The sequence below is a fragment of the Ranitomeya imitator genome, chromosome 2 (genome assembly GCF_032444005.1).
Source record: "Ranitomeya imitator isolate aRanImi1 chromosome 2, aRanImi1.pri, whole genome shotgun sequence".
NCBI lineage: Eukaryota > Metazoa > Chordata > Amphibia > Anura > Dendrobatidae > Ranitomeya > Ranitomeya imitator.
In genome coordinates this window covers 209,015,214-209,039,160 of record NC_091283.1, presented here as the reverse complement: position 1 = coordinate 209,039,160, position 23,947 = coordinate 209,015,214, and the positions used below count along the sequence as shown (strand labels likewise).

Here is a 23,947-nt window from a genome sequence, read left to right as displayed (position 1 = left end):
GGACAGATAGTTGGGACCCTAGGGATCGAGAGCACCCTGTATCTTGGTCTTATATCTTTGTGTCAAATGGCTGATACTGGTTTTAGGTTGTATGTGGTATGTGTTTTTATTATAAAGATTATTATTAAATGTTAAGTTTTATTGGGTATATTATTCTATTCATATATGGTGTTTTCTTGCTGTGAATTTCTGGTTTTTTTTGTAGGCACCTTCATTATATGTTCTGTGATATAACCACACATAGAGACATAAACATAATCATCTCCCAACAGAATATTGCTTTTTGTTTTTTAAAAAAAAGCTGTTAATTTTACACCACACCTCTTAGGATATGTCAAACCAAAAAGGTAAGAACGACACATCTGTATCCTAAGAAATTTCCATTTTTTAATTTCTAATTCTCAAACTTCATTTATGTGATAGCCCTCGACAGCCCATCGGGTCTGAGAGCCATAAACGTCACCGACTCCGAAGCTCTGGCTGTGTGGAAACCATCTTTGGCCTCTGTGGATAACTATGTCATCTCCTATTCTGCAAAGAATGGTAAGGAAGACGCTTATTTAATTTTTTTTTACTAACATTTTTCTATTTTGACTATTTTATTTAAATAAGTTGTAACATGTCTTTTTTTGACGCAGCTCCAGCCGTTGAGTATACAGTCTCCGGAAACAATGTTGAAAATGATATTATCGGGCTTCAGCCGTCTACTGAATACATATTAAAAATGTATGCCGTTAGAGGACCACATAGAAGTCGGGAAATCTCCGCTATATTCACTACAGGTATAGTAGAGCTGTAATTACATGCCTACAAATGTTCTCTCCGCAGTCACTGCCGTAAGTGCTCACGTTAAATTTAGGCATTGAATGCATCTGTCCTGAGAATCAGCAAGTGATAATATAAATGCTAATGCTAGGTGTTCCTGTTGTCTACATCGGGCGTCAATGTTGCTTTGTAGATGAAAAAGATTATCTATTGTCTAAAAGCAGACGCAGGCTTAGACTTGTCATACAGCTCTTGACACCAAGGCTGAGCTCAAGGGTTGAATTCACGAACATTGTATGTATATGTATAAAACCAGGTGTCACTAACAAAGGTCTGAAGACACTAAGGCGGGATAATATGATGACCGTTTGACAGCTAGAAGTAGGGAAAGCTACGATTCTTAACTTTTAGCTTATTTGGATCCAAGATGTTTGTTTCGATTCACATAGTTGTTAATCAATGTCAGACGAAAAGCCGCTTCAAAGTAAAAACATACCGTACTTAAAGTTGCCAAAGCAATTATTGAAAAGAGCAGAAAAAAGAAAGATCCTCCTGAACCATCTGCCATCAACATATTTTGAAGTTTGAGGGTGGAAGATCTAAACTCACACATGGGGCATGAAGGTTACGCGAAAAACTCCGCAAAAGAAAATTGAAGAAACTCTATGTTTGACAAGCTCAATGCTCTAGGGAAAAAAAACTTTAAGTTTTGAAAGAAAACTAAACCTAGAAAATAACACAAAAAAAGACAAAAATTACAATAATAAATAAATTCTAACAACAAAAATAATAGATAGAAAAATTATGTCAAGCCAAAAGAAGAAAAACTTGCCCCTTGTATTTCATAGAATCCTAGCATGTTAGAGTTGGATGGGATCTCCGGGATCATCGTGTCCTATCACCTGCTCAATGCAGCATTCACTACCCCATCTCAGACAGATGTCTGTCCAGCCTCTGTCTTAAGACGTCCATTAAAGGAGAACTCACCAGTCACCACCTCTCGTGACAGCCTGTTCTACTCACTATAAAAAGTGTTTTCTAATAATATCAAATCTGTATTTTACCCCTTTCAGTTTCTTTCCATTGCTTCTCGTGTTTCCTTGTGCAAATGAGAATAATGATGATTCCTCTACACTGTGACAGCCCTTCAGATATTTGTAGACAGCTATTTCGTCTCCTCTTATCTTTCTTTTTTGCAAGTTAAACATTCTCAGATCCTGTAACCATTCCTTGTAGGACATACTTTGCAGCCCGCTCACCATCCTGGGCGCTCTTCTCTGAATTTGCTCCAGGTTCTCAATGTCTTTTTTTAAGTTTGGTGCCCAAAACTGGACACAGTATTCCAGATGAGGCCTGACCAAGGAGGAGTAGAGGGGGATAATTACGTCACATGATCTAGACCCTATGCTTCTGATAATACATCCCAGAATTGTATTTGCTTTTTTTGCTGCTGAATCACACTGTTGGCACATGTGCAGTCTGTGATCTATTAGTATACCCAAGCCTTTTTTACACCTGCTGTTGCTTAGTTCTATTCCTCCCATTCTGTAGATGTAATTTTTGTTTTTATTGCCCCAATGTAGAATCTTGCATTTCTCCATGTTAAATACCATTCTATTATGTTTGTCAGTCTGGAGTATTTCATGCATGCTTCTAAAATGAGAAGCTTACAAAAAATTGCACAAATTCTTACCTTCATCCTTCTTCCATTTTTACCTGGTAGAAAGCTGAGATTTGAAGGTTTGAAAAACAAAAGATGAGTGACCTCTTAAATTAGTCAGAGCAATGGCCAGGGGCTTTTACTGAATCCAGTTGCCTTACAGTCAGAGACAGGTCTTCTTATAGGTTTGTGAATATGGAAAATTATTGGCATAGATTATTTTCATTGCGTTTCGGTCAAACATTAGATGGAGCCAAATAGATGAAACATGTCAATCGATGATGATATGTTGCTTATTTTTTGTGTATTTTTCAGTCATCTTAAAGGAAACTGATCATGTCCCAAAAAGCTAATTGCTTGCAGATGTAGGGTTAATCTGTAGGTAATAGTATTATGAGGAGAAAATGGACTATTTTCCTACCAGGCGGTACCGGCTTTTAGTCATAAAGTAGTGCCTGCAGCAGTTACAGTCACTGCTTATACACAGTGAGCAGCCAGCTTTCAGTTATAGAGATGCAATGGAACAGATACAGAGAGACAGCTGCAGGCGGCTGTAAGCATTTCCCAGTACTTTGAGTGACAGTTCACTCTGCAGAGTATCTGTGTAGAGTGAACTGTCACTCAAAGTGCCATGGAGTGCTTACAGCTGTCTGCAGCTCTATATAGACGCTCACTGCATGCCTCTCTGACTAAAAGCTGGCTGCTCCCTGAATAAATAAAGTTAATTTTCTCACTGTAGCAACACTTACAGTAAGGTGGCCATTAACCTCCACGTTAAGCCTATATCTGCAGGTTAATGGCATTTGGAGACATCACAAACTCCCTGTGCACTTTTATTCTCATTTTGATTCACCAATTAGCAAAAGATTGAAAAAAATGAACAATTAAGAGGAAACTTTAGTTACTCTTCACGTTTAAAGCCTACTTGTAATTTGTTGTTTATTCTTGCAGCCCAGGTTATTTAGTGCAGGGAGGAGAAACAGCAAATTCTTCCAATAATGTTCGCATTCTGATTGTAATCAGTTCTCTTTCTTCCCTTCAGTTTTGGATGCTCCCAGAGATTTAACAGCAAGTGAGATTCAGTCAGAATCTGCTGTGATTACTTGGAGGCCACCACGATCAATTATCACAGGTTTCTTGCTCATCTACGAGTCTGTGGATGGAACAGTCAAGGTAATCACAATTTATCCGCTCCACCGATTCCACCACTCTATTGTACTGGTCATCTAATTATCCTGAGACTGTGGTGCTAACAAATCCCATAACACCTGCCCTACGTTGGCTTTAGGAAGTAAACTGTTTTTCTGAAAATATAAGTGAACCACCGTAGTTATTAAAGTGGTTGTCATGAAGACACCATTTTATAAATAAATTCACCATGGCTGAAGGTTTAGCCGCAAGGATGTCCATGTCGTGACTTTATGGCACGCAGTGACTTCCGAGACATGGATGCAGCCGGAAGTTCTGGCCTTTAGTGAAAAACGCCAAGAATGTGGAGTGTAACACCGGAAAGAAGAGGAACGGATGGCGGGCCTCGTGGGGGAGGGAAGGTGATTATTTTTTACACATACACATATACATACACACACATCCACACGTTCACACGCACACATACTGTACACATGTACATGCACATATACACACATCAGACACATACATTCATACATGCACGTCACACACCCACACATATGCACACACAACAAACACATACACACGTACACACACATATACCCACACACATACATTCATACACACACCCACACTCCCACACACATCACACATACATACCACACACAAATACACCTACACACATACCACATACATACAAACATATTACATCACACATACACACACCACACATACACACCACATACACACATACCAAAGTGCATACAGACATACCACACATATACACACCACACATATACATATACCACACACATCACACACAAACACACCACACGCCCACACAAATACACACACACCATACACACACATATACACACTTACATATGCCACACACATACATTCATACACACACATCACACACACATACACACACATACACACCAAAGATATTCACATCCCACATACATTCATACACGCACAACACACAACCTCACATATACACACATACACAAACATACTGTACAAACCACACATACAGATACACATACACACATACCACACACAACCACACAAACACATCACACACACCACACATACTGACAAACCACACACATCCACACCAGACACACCACATCCACACCACACACAGACACACAACACACACCACACACCACAGACACACCACTTCCACACCACACACAGACACACGACACACACCACACACACCACATCCACACCACACACAGACACACGACACACACCACACACATCCACATCAGACACACCACATCACACACAGACACACAGACACACACCACACACACCACAGACACACCACACACACCCCAGACATACACACACCACCACCACCACCACAAACACAATCCATTGCATAAAGGAAGACCCTTACCTAGTTTCTTACACTGTGAGAATAAGGGGTGCATCCATCCTGTGTTGGCCACATTTCTCTAATGGCCCCATAGCTGTGACATGAGTTGACTTTGGGATCAATATTCTCTTCACCCATTTCTCCCTCTATCTCTTTACTGTCATATCTATAGTTCGGCCATTTTATCCATCCCTTTAGTGATCTATGTTCCAATTTTAAATGGTAGCAATGACATTTAGTGGCAGTAGAAGATGTAGTCAGATACAAGATAAGGGAAAGGCAAAAAATACAGCTGGCTTCATAGAAATGTGCTTGAGGCCACGAGGCCAGAAATGAATATGGTTACAGTATTTTTTTTCAGCAAGAAAGGACAAGTCAAATTCTTTGAATGAGATAATGTCGCATCATCCAGTGTTTATGCGCTGAGGTCTACGGTGATGAGAAAATGTTTGTAATGGGTCATGTCCATCAAATGGTTAAAACACTCATCAAATGCCAGATCCAGAAGAACATCCGACCTCTGTGCTGTCTCATGGTCACGTCAGATCTGTAACACAGCAATACTTTTAATTCCCCTTGTTAGTGTTACATGCTTCATACTCTAATGAACTGGTTTATTATACATAGTCAAAAAATATTCATGGACTGTATATCAGATATCCAATAAGTTATGGCAAATAGCTAGGGTATGCCGCCACTTTGTGAGCCAACGTCTATGACCTTACTACGCCTCCCACTTCCCCACCTCTACGCTCTTCCTGCCGATCTAGAGAATGAAGGGGCAACTCATGGCCACCCCACAATCCCGTCATAAGGTGGCCAAATGGAGCATGGAATGGCTCTCCCCCCACACGTCAGTTTTTATGTATGAGTGCTGTCCTTTTTTTGCCTCGGTTAGCACTCGTACCTATGACAGTCTGTAAGGCTGTTCTCGTGTCAGATATATTTCCTCGGACCGAGTGATACATGAAAAATCGCAGAGACATGTCCAATAATGATCCAAGTGTCTGATCAAAATCAGCAATGCAAGTCCATGGGTCCCCAAAAAATTCTGACTGCACTGGGATACATCTGTGTGCTGTCCGTTATTTATTGATTGATAGACATGAGAAGCTGAGAAACTTGCTTTTTTCTCAATAGTGAAAAAAACTGATGAAAATCACTGATGAAACCCAGTCTGTTTCTCTTGTACGTAAAAAAATTAAGCCTAAATGAGACCTGAGAGGCAGAGGATGGCTGAATAGCACAGACGGTGCCTGCCGGCAATGATACAAGATCAGCACCTGGGTCTACAATAAAAAATGGACCCAACATGGGAATTAGCAGGGAAAGGGTAACGATAGATACATATACAGATAAACATGGGAGCACCATAGAGGGGAACAAAAATACTTGGCAGGTGAGAAACAGAGAGAGAGAAGATAGATAGATAGATAGATAGATAGATAGATAGATAGATAGATGATAATAATAAAAATAATAATTATTATTATAATACATTTTTATAGTGCCATTTATTCCATGGCGCTTTACATGTGAAAAGGGGGTAAATATAGACAAATACAATTAAACATGAGCAAAAAACAAGGCATAAAGGTACATAAGGATGGAGGACCCTGCCCGCGAGGGCTCACAGTCTGCAGGGGATGGGTGAGGATTAGTGTTGAGCGATACCGTCCGATACTTGAAAGTATCGGTATCGGATAGTATCGGCCGATACCCGAAAAATATCGGATATCGCCGATACCGATATCCGATACCAATACAAGTCAATGGGACATCAAGTATCGGAATGTATCCTCATGGATCCCAGGGTCTGAAGGAGAGGAAACTCTCCTTCAGGCCCTGGGATCCATATTAAAGTGTAAAATAAAGAATTAAAATAAAAAATATTGTTATATTCACCTCTCCGGCGGCCCCTTGACATCAGCGGGAGGATCCGGCGTCCGGCACGGCTTCTTTCTTCAAAATGCGCGCCTTAAGGACCTGTGGAATGACGTCCCGGCTTCTGATTGGTCGCGTGCCGCCCATGTGACCGCCACGCGACCAATCAGAAGCCGCGACGTCATTCCTCAGGTCCTAAAAGGCGCTTATTCTAGGACTTTAGCTGAGGAATGACGTCGCGGCTTCTGATTGGTCGCGTGGCGGTCACATGGGCGGCACGCGACCAATCAGAAGCCGGGACGTCATACCACAGGTCCTGAAGGCGCGCATTTTGAAGAAAGAAGCCGTGCCGGACGCCGGATCCTCCCGCTGATGTCCAGGGGCCGCCGGAGAGGTGAATATAACAATATTTTTTATTTTAATTCTTTATTTTACACTTCCGATACCGATACCCGATATCACAAAAATATCGGATCTCGGTATCGGAATTCCGATACCGCAAGTATCGGCCGATACCCGATACTTGCGGTATCGGAATGCTCAACACTAGTGAGGATACACTAGGAGAAGATAGAGCTGGTTGTGCAGCGGTTCAGTAGGTTGAGGATCACTGCAGGCTGTAGGCTTGTCAGAAGAGGTAGGTCTTCGGGTTCTTTTTGAAAGTTTTTATGGCAGGCGAGAGTCTGATGTGTTGGGGTAGAGAGTTCCAGAGTATGGGGGAAGCATGGGAGAAGTTTTGGATGCGGTTGTGAGGAAAAGAGATGAGAGGGAAATAGAGAAAGAGATCTTGAGAGGATCGGAGGTTGCGTGTAGGTAGGTACCAGGAGACCATGTCACAGATGTATGGAGGAGACAGGTTGTGGATGACTTTGTATGTCATTGTAATGGTTTTGAACTGGAGTCTCTGGGTGATAGGAAGGCAGTGAAAGGCTTAGCAAAGGGGAGAGGCTGGGGAATAGCGGGGAGACAGGTAGATTAGTCGGGCAGAAGAGTGTAGGATGGATTGGAGTGGTGCCAGAGCGCTAGAGGGGAGGCCAGAGAGTAGGAGGTTGCAGTAATCAAGGCGGGAGATGATAAGGGCATGCACTAGTGTTTTTGTGGTGTCGCGGTCAAGGAAAGCACGGATCCGGGAGATATTTTTGAGTTTGAGATGGAAGAAGGAGGCAAGGGCTTGAATATGTGGCTTGAAAGAGAGGACAGAGTCGAGGATCACCCTGAGGCACCGGGCGTGTGGGACTGGGGAAAGTGAGCAGCCATTGACATTGATAGATAGGTCTGGTGGTGGGGTAGAGTGAGATGGAAAGATGATGAATTCTGTTATGTCCATGTTCAGTTTTAGAAAGCGAGCAGAAAAGAAGGTCGAGATAGCAGACAGACAGTGTGGGATTTTGGTAAGTAAGGAGGTGAGGTCAGGTCCCGATAGGTAGATCTGCATGTCATCGGTGTAGAGATGATACTGCATACCGTGGGATTCTATGAGCTGTCCCAGGCCGAAGGTGTAGATGGAGAAGAGTAGGGGTCCTAGAACAGAGCCTTGAGGAACACTGACTGACAAGTGGCAGAGTGAGAAGGTGGTGTGGGGGAGGGAGACACTGAATGTTCGGTCTGTCAGATATGACGAGATCCAGGATAGGGCCAAGTCTATGAAGCCAAGAGATGAGAGGATCTGTAGCAGAAGGTAGTGGTCCACAGTGTCAAAGGCAGAAGACAGGTCCAGGAGAAGGAGGACAGAGTATTGTCGCTTGCTCTTGGCAGTTAGTAGGTCATTGGTGACTTTAGTTAGGGCAGTTTCAGTTGAGTGATGGGGTCGGAAGCCAGATTGTAACCAGTCAAAGAGGGAGCAGGAGGAGAGGATGGACATGTTGTTCCAGTAATTTTGAGGTATAAGGGAGAAGAGATATTGGGCGATAGCTAGTCACAGAGGTTGGGTCGAGGGAGGGCTTTTTGAGGATAGGTGTGATCTTGGCATATTTGAAGGATGAGGGGAAGACACCTGTTGTGAGTGAGAGGTTGAAGAGGTGTGTTAGGATTGGGATGAAGACCGTGGCAAGGTTAGGGATGAGGTGGGTCAGGAGCGGGTCAAGCATGCAAGTGGTGAGGTGTGATCTTGACAGGAGGGTGGAGAGCTGATCTTGTACCATGGTGGAGAAGCTGGTTTTGGAGGAACAGGGATGAGCAGCTAAGAGGGGCATTGGGCGCTGTGGACCAAAGTTTTCTGTGATCGTATCGATCTTCTGTTTAAAGAAAGAGGCAAAGTCTTCAGCAGAAATGAGAGGGGAGGGAGGGGTGCTGGGGGGCGGAGTAGAGAATTGAAAGTGTTAAAAAGCTGTTTAGGGTTGTGAGACAGAGAGGATATGAGAGATGAGAAGTAAGTTTGTTTTGTGGCAGTGAGCATGGACTTGAAGCTGGCGAGGGACTGCTTGTATGCAGTGAAGTGGTCAGCAGAGCGGGATCGCTTCCATCTCCGCTCAGCGATCCTGGAAGCCCGTCTCAGTTCTTTGGTCAGGCTGGTCAGCCAGGGCTGCCTGTTGAGTGTATGAGTTTTGCTATGCATGAGATAGATAGATAATAGATAGATAATAGATGGATAGATAGATGATAGATGGATAGAGAGATAGATAGATAGATAATAGATCGAAAGATATATAGATAGATGATAGATAGATAATAGAAAGATAGATAATAGATGGATAGAGAGATAGATAATAGATAAATAATAGATAGATAATAGATGAATAGATAATAGATAGATGATAGATAGATAGATATATAGATAATAGATAGATAGATGGATAGATAATAGATAGATGATAGATAGACAGATGATAGACAGATACTAGATAGACAGATAAATGGATAGATAGATGATAGATAGATAGATAGATAGATAATAGATAGATGATAGATAGATAATCTACTATATAATTGTCTAAGGGCCACTTACGTCTTTCTGTTTGTCCCGGATATTCATTGGTTGTGGCCTCTGTCTGTCACGGAATCCAAGTCGCTGATTGGTCATGGCAAAACGCCCTTGACCATTGCCATGACCAATCAGCGACGGGCGCAGTCAGGCGGCAACATGGCCGCTCCTTCCTCCCCGCAGTCAGTGCCCGCTCCATACTCCCCCCCCATTCAGCGCTCACACAGGGTTAATGGCAGCGCTAATGGACTGCGTTATGCCGTGGTGTAACACACTCCATTAACACTGCTATTAATCCTGTGTGACCAACTTTTTTATTATTGATGATGCGTATGCAGCATCAATAGTAAAAAGAACTAATGTTTTAAATAATAAAAAAAAATAAAAAATCATCATATACTCACCTTCTGGCGCGTTTCCCGCTCCTCGCGACTCTCCGGTGACTGGTCCATGCATTGCGATCTCGCGAGATGATGACGTAGTGGTCTCACGAGACTGCTACGTCATCATCTCACGAGACCGCATTGCGCTCTTGAGACCAGAGCACGCGAGGAGAATCGGTCAATGCTCCCTGGATCCAGGGGTCAACGGAAGGTGAGTATATAACTATTTTTTATTTTAATAATTTTTTTTAGCAGGGATATGATGCCCACATTGCTATATACTACGTGGGCTGGGCAATATACTATGCGGGCTGGGCAATGTACTACACGCGCTGGGCAATATACTATGCGCGCTGGGCAATATACTACATGGCTGGGCAATATACTATGTGGCTGGGCAATATACTACGTGACTGGGCAATATACTACGCGGGATGTGCAATATACTACGTGGGCTGTGCAATATACTATGTGACTGGGCAATATATTACGTGACTGAGCAATATACTATGCGGGCTGTGCAATATACTACGTAACTGGGCAATATACTACGTGGCTGTGCAATTTACTATGTGGGCTGTGCAATATACTATGTGACTGGGTGATATACTACATGACTGGGCAATATACTACGCGGGCTGTGCAATATACTACGTGGGCTGTGCAATATACTACGTGACTGTGCAATATACTACGTGACTGGGCAATATACTACATGGCTGGGCAATATAGTACGTGGCTGTGCAATATACTGCGTGACTGGGCAATATACTACGTGGCTGGGCAATATACTACGTGGCTGGGTGATATACTACGTGGCTGGACAATATACTATGTGGCTGGGCAATATACTACGCGGGCTGTGCAATATACTACGTGGGCTGTGCAATATACTACGTGACTGTGCAATATACTAAGTGGCTGGGCAATATACTACGTGGCTGGGCAATATAGTACGTGGCTGTGCAATATACTGCGTGACTGGGCAATATACTACGTGGCTGGGCAATATACTACGTGGCTGGGTGATATACTACGTGGCTCAACAATATACTATGTGGCTGGGCAATATACTACGTGGCTGGGCAATATACTACGTGGCTGGGCAATATACTACATGGCTGGGCAATATACTACGTGATTGGGCAATATACTATGTGGCTGGGCAATATACTACGTGGCTGGGTGATATACTACGTGGCTGGGCAATATACTATGTGGCTGGGCAATATACTACGTCGCCGGGCAATATACTACGTGGCTGGGCAATATACTACGTGGCTGGGCAATATACTACGTGGCTGGGCAATATACTACGTAGCTGGGCAATATACTACGTGACTGGGCAATATACTACATGGCTGGGCAATATACTACGTGGCTGGGCAATATACTATGTGACTGGGCAATATACTACGTAGCTGGGCAATATACTACATGGCTGGGCTATATACTACGTGGCTGGGCAATATACTATGTGACTGGACAATATACTACATGGCTGGGCAATATACTACGTGGCTGGGCAATATACTACGTGACTGGGCAATATACTACGTGGCTGGGCAATATACTACGTCACTGGGCAATATACTACGTGGACATGCATATTCTAGAATACCCGATGCGTTAGAATCAGGCCACCATCTAGTAGATAGAGAAATAGATAGATAATATATAGATAATAGATATACAATAGATAGATGATAGATAGATAGATAGATAGATATGAGATAGATAATAGATAGTTAACAGATAGATAATAGATAGATAGATAATAGATAGATAGATAATAGATAGATGATAGATGATATATAGATAGATAGATAGATAGATAGATAGATAGATAGATAGATAATAGATAGATTGATTGATAGGCTGTGCAATATACTATGTGACTGGGCAATATATTACGTGACTGAGCAATATACTATGCGGGCTGTGCAATATACTACGTAACTGGGCAATATACTACGTGGCTGTGCAATATACTATGTGGGCTGTGCAATATACTATGTGACTGGGTGATATACTACATGACTGGGCAATATACTACGCGGGCTGTGCAATATACTACGTGGGCTGTGCAATATACTACGTGACTGTGCAATATACTACGTGACTGGGCAATATACTACATGGCTGGGCAATATACTGCATGACTGGGCAATATACTACGTGGCTGGGCAATATACTACGTGGCTGGGTGATATACTACGTGGCTGGGTGATATACTACGTGGCTGGACAATATACTATGTGGCTGTGCAATATACTACGTGGGCTGTGCAATATACTACGTGACTGTGCAATATACTAAGTGGCTGGGCAATATACTACGTGGCTGGGTGATATACTACGTGGCTGGACAATATACTATGTGGCTGGGCAATATACTACGTGGCTGGGCAATATACTACGTGGCTGGGCAATATACTACATGGCTGGGCAATATACTACGTGACTGGGCAATATACTATGTGGCTGGGCAATATACTACGTGGCTGGGTGATATACTACGTGGCTGGGCAATATACTATGTGGCTGGGCAATATACTACGTCGCCGGGCAATATACTACGTGGCTGGCCAATATACTACGTGGCTGGGCAATATACTACGTGGCTGGGCAATATACTACGTAGCTGGGCAATATACTACGTGGCTGGGCAATATACAGTACTACGTGACTGGGCAATATACTACGTGGCTGGGCAATATACAATGTGACTGGGCAATATACTACATAGCTGGGCAATATACTACATGGCTGGGCAATATACAACATGGCTGGGCAATATACTACGTGACTGGGCAATATACTACATGGCTGGGCAATATACTACGTGGTTGGGCAATATACTATGTAGCTGGGCAATATACTACATGGCTGGGCAATATGGCTGGGCAATATACTACATTGCTGGGCAATATACTACATTGCTGGGCAATATACTACGTGGCTGGGCAATATACTACATGGCTGGGCAATATACTACGTGGCTGGGCAATATACTACGTGGCTGGGCAATATACTATGTGACTGGGCAATATACTACATGGCTGGGCAATATACTACGTGGCTGGGCTATATACTACGTGGCTGGGCAATATACTATGTGACTGGACAATATACTACATGGCTGGGCAATATACTACGTGGCTGGGCAATATACTACGTGGCTGGGCAATATACTACGTAGCTGGGCAATATACTACATGTCTGGGCAATATACTACATGGCTGGGCAATATACTACATGGCTGGGCAATATACTACGTGGCTGGGCAATATACTATGTGACTGGGCAATATACTACGTGGCTGGGCAATATACTACGTGGCTGGGCTATATACTACGTGGCTGGGCAATATACTATGTGACTGGACAATATACTACATGGCTGGGCAATATACTACGTGGCTGGGCAATATACTACGTGACTGGGCAATATACTACGTGGCTGGGCAATATACTACGTCACTGGGCAATATACTACGTGGACATGCATATTCTAGAATACCCGATGCGTTAGAATCAGGCCACCATCTAGTAGATAGAGAAATAGATAGATAATATATAGATAATAGATATACAATAGATAGATGATAGATAGATAGATAGATAGATAGATAGATAGATAGATAGATAGATAGATATGAGATAGATAATAGATAGTTAACAGATAGATAATAGATAGATAGATAATAGATAGATGATAGATGATATATAGATAGATAGATAGATAATAGATAGATTGATTGATTGATAGATAGATAGATAATAGATAGATAGATAATAGATTGATAGATAGATGATAGATAGATGATAGATAGATAGATAGATAGATAGATGATAGATAGATGATAGATAGATAATAAATAGATGATAGATAGATAGATAGATAGATAGATAGATAGATAGATAGAACCTGAAAACTCATCTCTTCAGGAAAGCCTACAGCCTGCACTGACACCGCTGCTGCCTCATCACTATCAAAGCTACCGCCTCACCAACACCGGAGCTACTGCAGCCCTCACCGTACTGTCTCCTTCCCCATAATCCTGTAGAATGTAAGCCCGCAAGGGCAGGGTCCTCGCCCCTCTGTATCAGTCCGTCATTGTCAGTTTACTGTATGTGATATTTGTAACTTGTATGTAACCCCTTCTCATGTACAGCACCGTGGAATCAATTGTGCTATATAAATAAATAATAATAATAAATAATAGATAGATAGATAGATAGATAGATAGAGAAAAAAAGGGAACAGCACAATATCTACTTATCTTCGGGTGCAAATCCCCAGGATAACAGTCCGTGTATCCAGATAGTTCAATATATGGCAAAAAAGAGGCAGCACTCCATCATTGCAGTATAAACGTGCAGGATTTAATCAACCCACTGTTCAGGGCGACGTTTCGGCTCTGACTGAGCCTTTCTCAAGGCTTCAACTATATTAGAACCATAATTTGGAAGCACTCAGAGGTTAATATGCAAAACATTTTAATTATAAAGTAATTTTGCTGACGTTATGACTCAGAGATGGGAAGTGTGCCAGTGTCAGGCTCAGTTAAGTCATTTGCCCTTTTATTTTCTAATAAGAAATTATTTTCTGTACTTGAAGGGGCTCATAGGCCAAAGATAAAAAATCCACTGTATACTACCGAGGGTAAAACGGTCACTAATGTATACAATGGAATGACTGCAAAGAATCGATGGTCTGAGCTCTACTAATATAGGGCTGTTATACTTAGATAAACAGGCATATGGGCAAAACCCTTAATGGACATATATAAGATTGGAAAAAATCAGCTTTGGTCTTGAGAAAAAAAAACAGCGCCGCTTTTGTCCATGGGCTATGTCTGGTATTGCAGCTCAGTCTCATTTGCATGGGATACAATGCCATAGACGACCACTGGGCCAGAGGAGAACTGGCTCCGGAAGATGGCAGGAATTTGTTTTGATTCCATGATGTAGAATTCCCGGTTTAAAGTGGATCTGTCAGAAGGTTTTTGCTATTTGATTTGAGAGCAGCATAATGTAGGGGCAGAGAGTCTGATCCCCGGATGTATCACATATTAGGCTTAGTGCTGTAGTTTCAGTGCAATCAGTGTTTTATCAGCAGGAGATTCTCACTAAGCCTCACACACCAGGCAGTCCAGTTAATATATGTAACTCCGCCCCCACCACTGATTGGCAGCTTGCTCACAGTGTACATAGGAAGCTACCAATCAAAGGTGTGGGTGGGGTTATACAAAGCTCAGCATTCTGAGCAAAGAAAACAGGGATTCTATCAAAACTACAGCAAGTAACCCAGTAAGTGACACATCCCTGGAGTTAGGGTCTCTGCCCCGACATCATGCTGCTCTCAGATTCTCATTTTTTTCTAGCATTCAGAAGCCGTACAGCTCTCCATGTTTCATATATTTCATACTGACATGCTTTAGAAGGATAGAGTGCAACCTTTTGGTATATAGTAGAGAAGCCATCGCTAACAACGACTGTGAAGAGCATGATGGATCCATACCTGCTCAATGTTAGAGGCAAAGGCAAAACAATGTGCAATTTACTGAGAACTTCCAGATCGGTCACTGGTGGAGTCTCTCCATTTTTTTTTTACCAAATATTTTATGTCTCTTCTTACTAACTGGATGAAAGTTTTACTTTGCGAATTCAGATTCGGAAATTGAATATGGTGAGCACATATAATAATTAAACCAGTTACTGCAATGATGTGGGTTTAATTAGCTTACAAATTAGCTTTGAAGTCCATCCAAAGAGGAGAAGTCATTTCCAGGCCAACCACATAAATGGAGTGTTACATGAATTAATAGTTTAGCATTCCCAAATGAATCACAGAATGTTAGAGCTGGACGGGACCTCCAGGGTCATCGTGTCACTAAACCATCTCAGACAGGTGTCTGTCCAGCCTCTGAAGACTTCCATTGAAGGAGAACTCACCACCTCTCGTGGCCGCCTGTTCCACTCATTGATCACTCTCACTGTCGAAAAGTATTTTCTAATATCTAATCTGTATCTTCTCCCTTTCAGTTTCATTCCATTTGTTACATTAGTATTTGAACCTTATGTCCTCTGTTTGCACTTTTCTTGCATATATTTTAAGTGCATACTTTTCTGTGGCTTTAACCCCATCACAAAATCTCCTTCACATGTAATGGCGCAGGTCAGCCACCGAAGATTGTCACCCTGTTAAATGCCACTGTCAAACCCCGGCCGCGGTATTAACAGCGCGCCAGCATGGGGGTACGTCATTGTAAGTGCCCATCGGTGCAGACGTGACATGATCATGGGTCGCCGATGTGTTGCTACAGGGGGTATATTGACGACCTCCATGCTGGTCATTACGAAGCTCCCATGAAGCCCAACCTATCGTCGGGCTTCAAAGGAGACCATGACTTCTGCTTTATAGAGCAATACTGTGGCATCACTGTATATAGCGCAAGAGATACGACGATCCCAGCTTCAAGTCCCCTAAGGGGACGAACAAAAAGAGTTAAAAGTACAAAAAAGTTTTAAAATGTTAAAAAAACATAAAAGTTTAAATCACTGTCCTAAGATAATAAAAAACAAAAACAATACATATGTGGTTTTGCCTCGTTTAGTAAAGTCCAATCTATCAAAATAGAAAAACAATTAACCCAATCGGCAAACACCGTAAACAAAAAAAAAATTCAAGAATGCCAAAATTATGTTTTATGGTCGCTGCAATACTATAAAAAATGCTGTAACAAGCGATCAAAATGTCACATCTACCCCCAAATGGTATCAATAAAGACATTGTCACGCTTTGTAAAAAGTAAACCGTCACACAGCTCCATCAACCAAAAAATGAAAACGTTATGGGTCTCACAGTCAGGAGTCATAATGGACCTTTGTATTTTTCTCAAGCCTTGGTTCAAAAACCTAAACCATGCTGTAGGTACAGGTGTTTCTCACAAAATTAGAATATCATCAAAAAGTTAATTTATTTTGGTTCTTCAATACAAAAAGTGAATCTCATATATTAGATAGAGTCATTACAAACAGTGATCTATTTCAAGTGTTTATTTCTGTTAATGTTGATGATTATGGCTTACAGCCAATGAAAACCCAAAAGTCATTATCTCAGTAAATTAGAATACTTTATAACACCGGCTTGAAAAATGATTATAAAATCCAAAACATTGGCCTATTGAAATGTATGTTCAGTAAATGCACTCAGTACTTGGTAGGGCTCCTTTTGCATCAATTACTTCATCAATGCAGCGTGACATGGAGGCGATCAGCCTGTGGTGCTGCTGAGGGGTTATGGAAGCCCAGGTTGCTGTGATAGCAGCCTTCAGCTCGTCTGCATTGTTAATCTGGTTAGTACAGGCCCGTACAGTATGTCTTCATGAAGCAGGTCACTTATCATTTCATATGATTGGTATAAGTTGAATAAACGAAATATGTAAAAAGATAAAATTTAGGAATTTCTAGAATATTTATTGTTCTTGTTTTTTCTCCTCCTCTTGATAGGAAGTAGCTTTGGGCCCCGATGCCACCTCTTACAGATTGCTCGACCTCAGTCCCTCCGCACAGTATACAGTAAGACTCCAGGCAATGAATGGAAACATCAAGAGCAAATTCATCCAAACCATATTTACAACAAGTAAGGATCTCAGCCTTCAATGTTCATTCTTTTCTATTATAACTGATGTTTTACAATGTGATAGGTATAGTTCCCGCAAATTGTTATTTTTGTGGGGGGGGGGGTTCATTTAGTATTAAAAAAGAATTGTGGCACCTATTGCACGTCTTATTTCCAAATTATCTCAGCTGATGTTCTGCATGAAGCCTATAATAGGCAGCAGCAAGTAAAAGTGGATGACTGTAATGACCCAAAGTCAGCTTTAATTATAAGAAATTAATTAAGACTACGAGTGTTAATGAGAATCTGTCAAATGAGCCGAGCTGCGTGACCCATGGACTGCGGAAAATCAAGACAGGCTCCCTCATTACAGAAAGATGTGGCGTTTTAGAGAAAATGTAGCTGAAAATTGAAGCCGGGTAGGAAAAAGAGTGAAAGTTAAGTGCTCTATGGCTACTTCATGCCTCGGTCGTCCTGCTATATAGGTCTTTCCGTATTTGTGGATAGGGAGAGACCTGTCAATCAAGACATATTGGGCAGGGAGAAGCTGAAAGGCACCTCCCAGTGGACTCTTATCATCCTGTCTAAATCGCTCTCCTTCTCCCAACCCATTTTTCAAGACAGAGTTTAGTGCTATGTCCGACATCCCTGCATGGTGTCCCCTTCCAACTCCATGCATGGACGCTAGCTTAATTACCGCCCCGGCCCTCAACGCAACCCCTGGCATACTCCTGCTTGCTGACACTTCCTGGTCTGTGTGTGTGCATCGCAGTCTATGACGCCATGCCTAGTGTGCGCGTGTGCCTGATCACCTGCTTTTAAAGGGTAAGGTTGTAGCTGGGAGGCATTTGGTGTGGTGTGGTGCACCTGCAGTATGACTCCCAGCCAATAGCTGGGAGGCATCTTGTGTAGTCAACTCCCTCTCCCCTAAGGAGTTGCCAAGAAATGTGTAGAGTCATTAGTGAGTAAGGTGCACTAATACTGAAATGTGAGGTCCCCTGGTCCTGGTGTCGGCAAGTGTCATGAACCTGTATCACTATCCCAGTGTGGCCATTCCTTTATCCGTAGTCCCCTGGTCCTCGTGTGGCCAGTCCTGTATCCATAGTCCCCTGATCTCGGTGTGGCCAGTCCTGTATCCATAATCCCCTGGCTCTGGTATGGCCAGTCCTGTATCCATAGTCCCCTGGTCCCGGTGTGGCCAGTCCTGTATCCATAGTCCCCTGGTCCCAGTGTGGCCAGTCCTGTATCCATAGTCCCATGGTCCTAGTATGACCAGTCCTGTCTCCATAGTCCTCTGGTCCTGGTGTGGCCAGTCCTGTATCCGTAGTCCTCTGGGCCACACATGAGCCATGAGAAGACGTTGTGCAATTAGTGGGCAAACCATTTTAAGGCAAGCAGCTATTATGAGGGAGATAGAAAAGACCATCTCCGAGTAACTCTTATCTCTCTTTGATTCCTTTGTATGGGAGTTGTAAAGTAGGGAAAAAAAAGGAAATTGGCTAACCTTTCAGGAAGGACAATTCTGTGTGAAAACCCCTTGTATTCACATAGGAACCCAGGTATACATTGCTTGGTCAGGGTGTGGTGCATAGAGTATAAGAACAAACCAGGCTAGTATCCCAGTTAGAAATGGAAGAAGGGTCCATGAGGACTCGGCTCCAGCTCCAATGGTAAAAAGTTAAAAGACTACAATTAGAAACACTGTGTGTTAGGTATCCAGATTCCACCGCTGCACGGGGGGAATCTCAAGCCATGTCTTCTGCTGTCTCCCATTCTTTCTCGGCTGTAAAGGAGCTTGCTTAGCAGAGATGTTGGTCCCAGCATCTTGCTCAAGTTAATGCTGTGTGTTTGGTTGCTCCTGCATTCCCAGGTCCAGCTATAGCAACCAACATTAGTCAGCGGCAAGCAGACGCTGCTGGGATGCTCTGAGCATGCCCGTGAGACGACCGCTCATTGGTGGTCGGAGGTCACATGCCCAGGTCCTGAAGCAGCTTGGCTTAGGCCATCAGCAAGGTCCCGGAAGGCTGAGGCTATAAAAGGATCAGTATACTCTGATATTGTGGTGTGTGTGCAAGTGTGTTTGTCTCTGGTGCTAGCTCCTAATGATCCCTTACCCCCGTGTTGTGAATGTGTCTGGGTGATTGGAGTTAGAGACAGTGCCTAGTAGTGGCATCGCTAGTGCGAAGCCGTGCACTTACTTTGTGAAAGACCCAATAGTGTCTGGTAGTGGTATTCGCCATTGCGATGCGGCGCGCACTTGTTACGCTAAATCTCTATAGTTAGCGTCAGCTTAGGCATCGCCTGTGCGACGCCGTGCACATAGTGGGTCTAGACAGACTCTTAACCCGTGTTCTAGGGGCTGAGTCTAGTGACTACCCTTGCGCCTAATCTGCTGTGCCCTGTGACAGCTAACAGGGTATGGAGCCCTTATATTAATTTATAGCGGCTCTGTGAGGCAACAGATTTCGCCGTAGTTCACACCGGGTGACGGTCAACCCACGAGTCTTTGGTGCTGTATCGCCATATAGCGTCTGCCGTTGCTGAGCAGCAGTTACCATCTCTGCACAATGGACCCCGGGTTGCGAACACACCTTATCTTTATATTTTATTTGGTGCGTTCCACCAACCCTAACACTGTGAGAAAAAGCAAAAAAAGATAAAAAATGATTAAGGATCCCTAATCTTATGCGTTTCAGGCTCAGCTATGAATAAGGGTTGCTAACCAGAAACGCGTAAGCTTATGGATCCTTAATCATTTTTCCTTTTTTTCAAGATGTTTTTAGTTGCACAATAAGTTATTTTTTAACATTTTCCCATTGGTGCCGGAGCCCAGTCCTCATGGACCCTCCATCCATACCTGTTGTAAATGTGTCCAATAGCAATGCAATATTTAAAAAAAAAAAAAAAAAAGGCAGTAGGAGACTGGTCCAAAAACTATGTCGCCCTATTACTGACCAAAAAGATCAGAGGTCTGGAATTTTTCAGTTCTGGAATCCAGGCATTCTGATCTATGAACCATGGTTGGAACTCTAATTTATTATTCTTTTTCTACCTTTATATTGTTTTTTGTGTGTTTTATAATGTATTGTGTTCTATTATGGTCGTATTTTTCTTGCTGATTCTTGCACAATCCATTTCTGTTACTCAACTTTTCTAGCGTTGGCATCTAAGGCAATGGATAAGATTCCAGCTTTCATTCTTCAGAAGCCTTTGTACGAAGTGGTTACTAGTGCAAATTTTTACATAATTTTTTACCCACCAGGTGTTTTATTTTATTTTATTTTTTCAAACGACACAGCCCTATCTGTAACGTCTTGCAATAAGCCTTGAAACGAGAAACGGATCATGCGTTTTCATCATAGAAGCTGACGGAGCCAATCGATATAATAACCGCGGCTAAATAATTTGCAACGCTAAAAGCAGATAAAAAAAAAAAGTCGTCACGCTGACAAAACCATAAAGCAAGCGTTATTCCATTTTCCACCTCCTTAAATGTCAAGGCTGTATTAAAAGCTTTCCGCATCCTCTCCAAGCAGAAAATTAAACCTTTCTACTAGGGGAAAATGTGTACGTCAATGACAGGTGTGACTTACCAGTCCTTTTACCGGTAGACTCTATTCTGTAGCGCTTTTCGAAAAGCAGATTTTATGTTGTGGAGCTATTAGCTTATTGTTTGGGGAAAATGCAACTTCTTTTTTTTTCTGGTCTTTATCTTGTAAATCGTAACTTACTCGATTGGCTAAAATATAGACGAGGTCCTACAAATTTGGACAGTTTGACCTAACTGTGACCTAAGTTTCGAACATATCGAATGGAAAGTAGTTCAGATTTTTGAAAGGAAACATGTGCTTGGACGGACGCGCCTCAGTGAAAGAAGCCAGACTAGTAACTGCTGGAAGCGAAGGACTACAAAGGGCTGAAGACTAGCGGAAGAATTTGTTTTGGGCTACTTACTGCGCCTTGGCTGGCCATCAAGTGAACAGGATGTGCTCCCAATGGTGGTGGTTTCGTTCCTCTGAAATCTAAAGCAGGCAGTTAATCCTGGAAAGGGAAGATACTACATTTTTTAAGGTATTTGGATAAGAAAAAAGGAAGGCAGAAGAAGACGGGACTTACACACAGAGATGTTATGAGCTGGAGTAGTGTGCAATCCATTATTCCCTATAGCAAATTATTATTGGCCTTCTTACATTTGTGGTTACGCACAGAAGCCGCAGACTTTCCACTCTTCCTGTTCTTAAAGCTCAGGCTTAACGGATGCCACATTTTCTAGCAACAATCATATTTGTCGTGTTAGAACTGGAATCCTTTTGTTTTCCATCACGTGCATAATCAGATTTCTGAGATCTCGAATGAGAAAAAAAAGAGGATTTAAGGAATATATTATACTATAATCCTTACTAACCTCGATGCTGTGAGATATATGTATTTTTATTGTTTGCATACGTGGGATATGAGTTATTCAATATGGAGTTTTTAGCGGGATTAGTTCATACGAGGTTGAACGTAAAAAAAAGAGTGGACTAAATACCCTCTGCAAAGAAAAAAAATATTTTAGATTTTATGCACTCAACTGATCCACTGTGTGAGCTACCGAAATAAGCGACATTTGCTTTCTTACTGCAGCAGACATGAATCTGTGCAGAAATGTTTCTATGAGTGTAAACAAGGTTAAAGAAACATTTATATATATGGGAGGTGGAAGTCACATGAATTTAAAGGTTTTTTTCCCCCACAAATAAAGTACATTTCAATCAATAGATCTTAGAAAAATAATAATATCCACAATTGGATGTGATTAAATAAAATGTTCCTGTGCCGAGATAATCTTATAAATGTGCCCCTGCTGTGTACTGTGTAATGGCCGTGTCTGACGGTGCAGGAACATGGTCTGATCAAACCACAGTTCCTGGGCAAGGGATGACCTTATTCGTTGGAACCGCCCTCCCAAGTGCAGATCTCACCCTGATATCAGCTTGAACATAGGCGTGTTGGGTATTTATTGTAACCAATAGACTGTGACAAACTTTCCATTGAGACAAACCACAAAACTATTATGGGGCCGATGTAAGATGGGGAATAGTAATAACCTGCTTTACATGCTTCCCACTATGCAAAATCTGTAAATCTGTATTGCGACCCCTACCCTACCATGTGCCATTTATACTACCGTTACCTTCAAGTGTAGCAGAATGGCCTTCAACAGTCCCAAATTTCCCAGGACCATCTCGATTATCCAGAAACAGTTGCAGCATCTTGTTCCGGGGTAAGATTCCATAAAAAATCCTCCAATATATTGATGGTCCCAAGATGGGAGCAATCCCTGGCAAGCTTGGGACAAAAATGTTGGTAAATTGCCAACAAGACGGTAGATAGCTATGTGCTAGAGGCCACTATTACCTCTGCACCCCCCGTAGCTCCATTCCTATAAAGCAGAGAAATACGAGCTGCTGAGTTCCGTGATTGTCTAGATTATTCCATATGCCGTCAGCTCCCTCTAGTGAGTTTCATAATTTTATTGTATAACTTCGTAAAGGAAAACTGTAAATTTCATGTTCTACATATCAAAACCAAGGCTTCCAACCCTTCAAAGATATTTTACAAAGTAACGGGGGGAAGTAACTTCAGTCTCAACGAGGAATAAGCACAGTCCGTATTTTGCTATGTGGTCTCATGATTCGAGATTTTGCCCGTACATCTGTCTGACCAGGATTTTAAGAAAATTTGAGAATGTGAGAGAATCACCAATACTCACCGGAAGTTTCGTAACTTGACGTTCGTGGGCCCTAATTCAAAATGTCCAACAGGGCCCCAACAATCACAGGTCTTTAATAGTAATAATCTTTTTATATGGACCAAAGGGACCTTTTTTGCCCCCTAGACTCCATGGCCCATCCTTTGTACTTATCATATTTATTTTCCTGCTCATCTATTAAAGGGGTTCAAGTCTGCAGTTACTCCATGTATCTGCAGACTTGTGAATCCCCAGAGCATGCACAGTGCACGCTATCAGGATTCTCTGGTTCTGTGATTTGCATAGATGCGGTCACATGCCGACTAGATGTTCGCTGCCTCGCTCAATACAAGTAAATGTCTAGTAGGGAGTATGCATATTGCGTGCTTGCAGTTACATGGTTACCTGTTCCCAGTGCTGGCACCGGAGAATCCTGACAGTGTGCACTGTCACAC

General features: G+C 42.4%; 1 protein-coding gene across 4 annotated transcripts in view; it reads left to right on the top strand.

Annotated features, from left to right (window-relative positions):
* Window positions 1-23,947, top strand: part of TNC (tenascin C) — a 167,170-nt gene that overhangs the window by 121,117 nt on the left and 22,106 nt on the right. For all 4 annotated transcript variants that reach the window (XM_069748551.1, XM_069748549.1, XM_069748548.1 and 1 more), the window contains 4 exons: window positions 424-543; window positions 639-782; window positions 3,468-3,598; window positions 17,647-17,779. In XM_069748551.1, coding sequence (XP_069604652.1) covers window positions 424-543; window positions 639-782; window positions 3,468-3,598; window positions 17,647-17,779 — 528 coding nt within the window. The remainder of the gene's footprint in view (window positions 1-423; window positions 544-638; window positions 783-3,467; window positions 3,599-17,646; window positions 17,780-23,947) is intronic.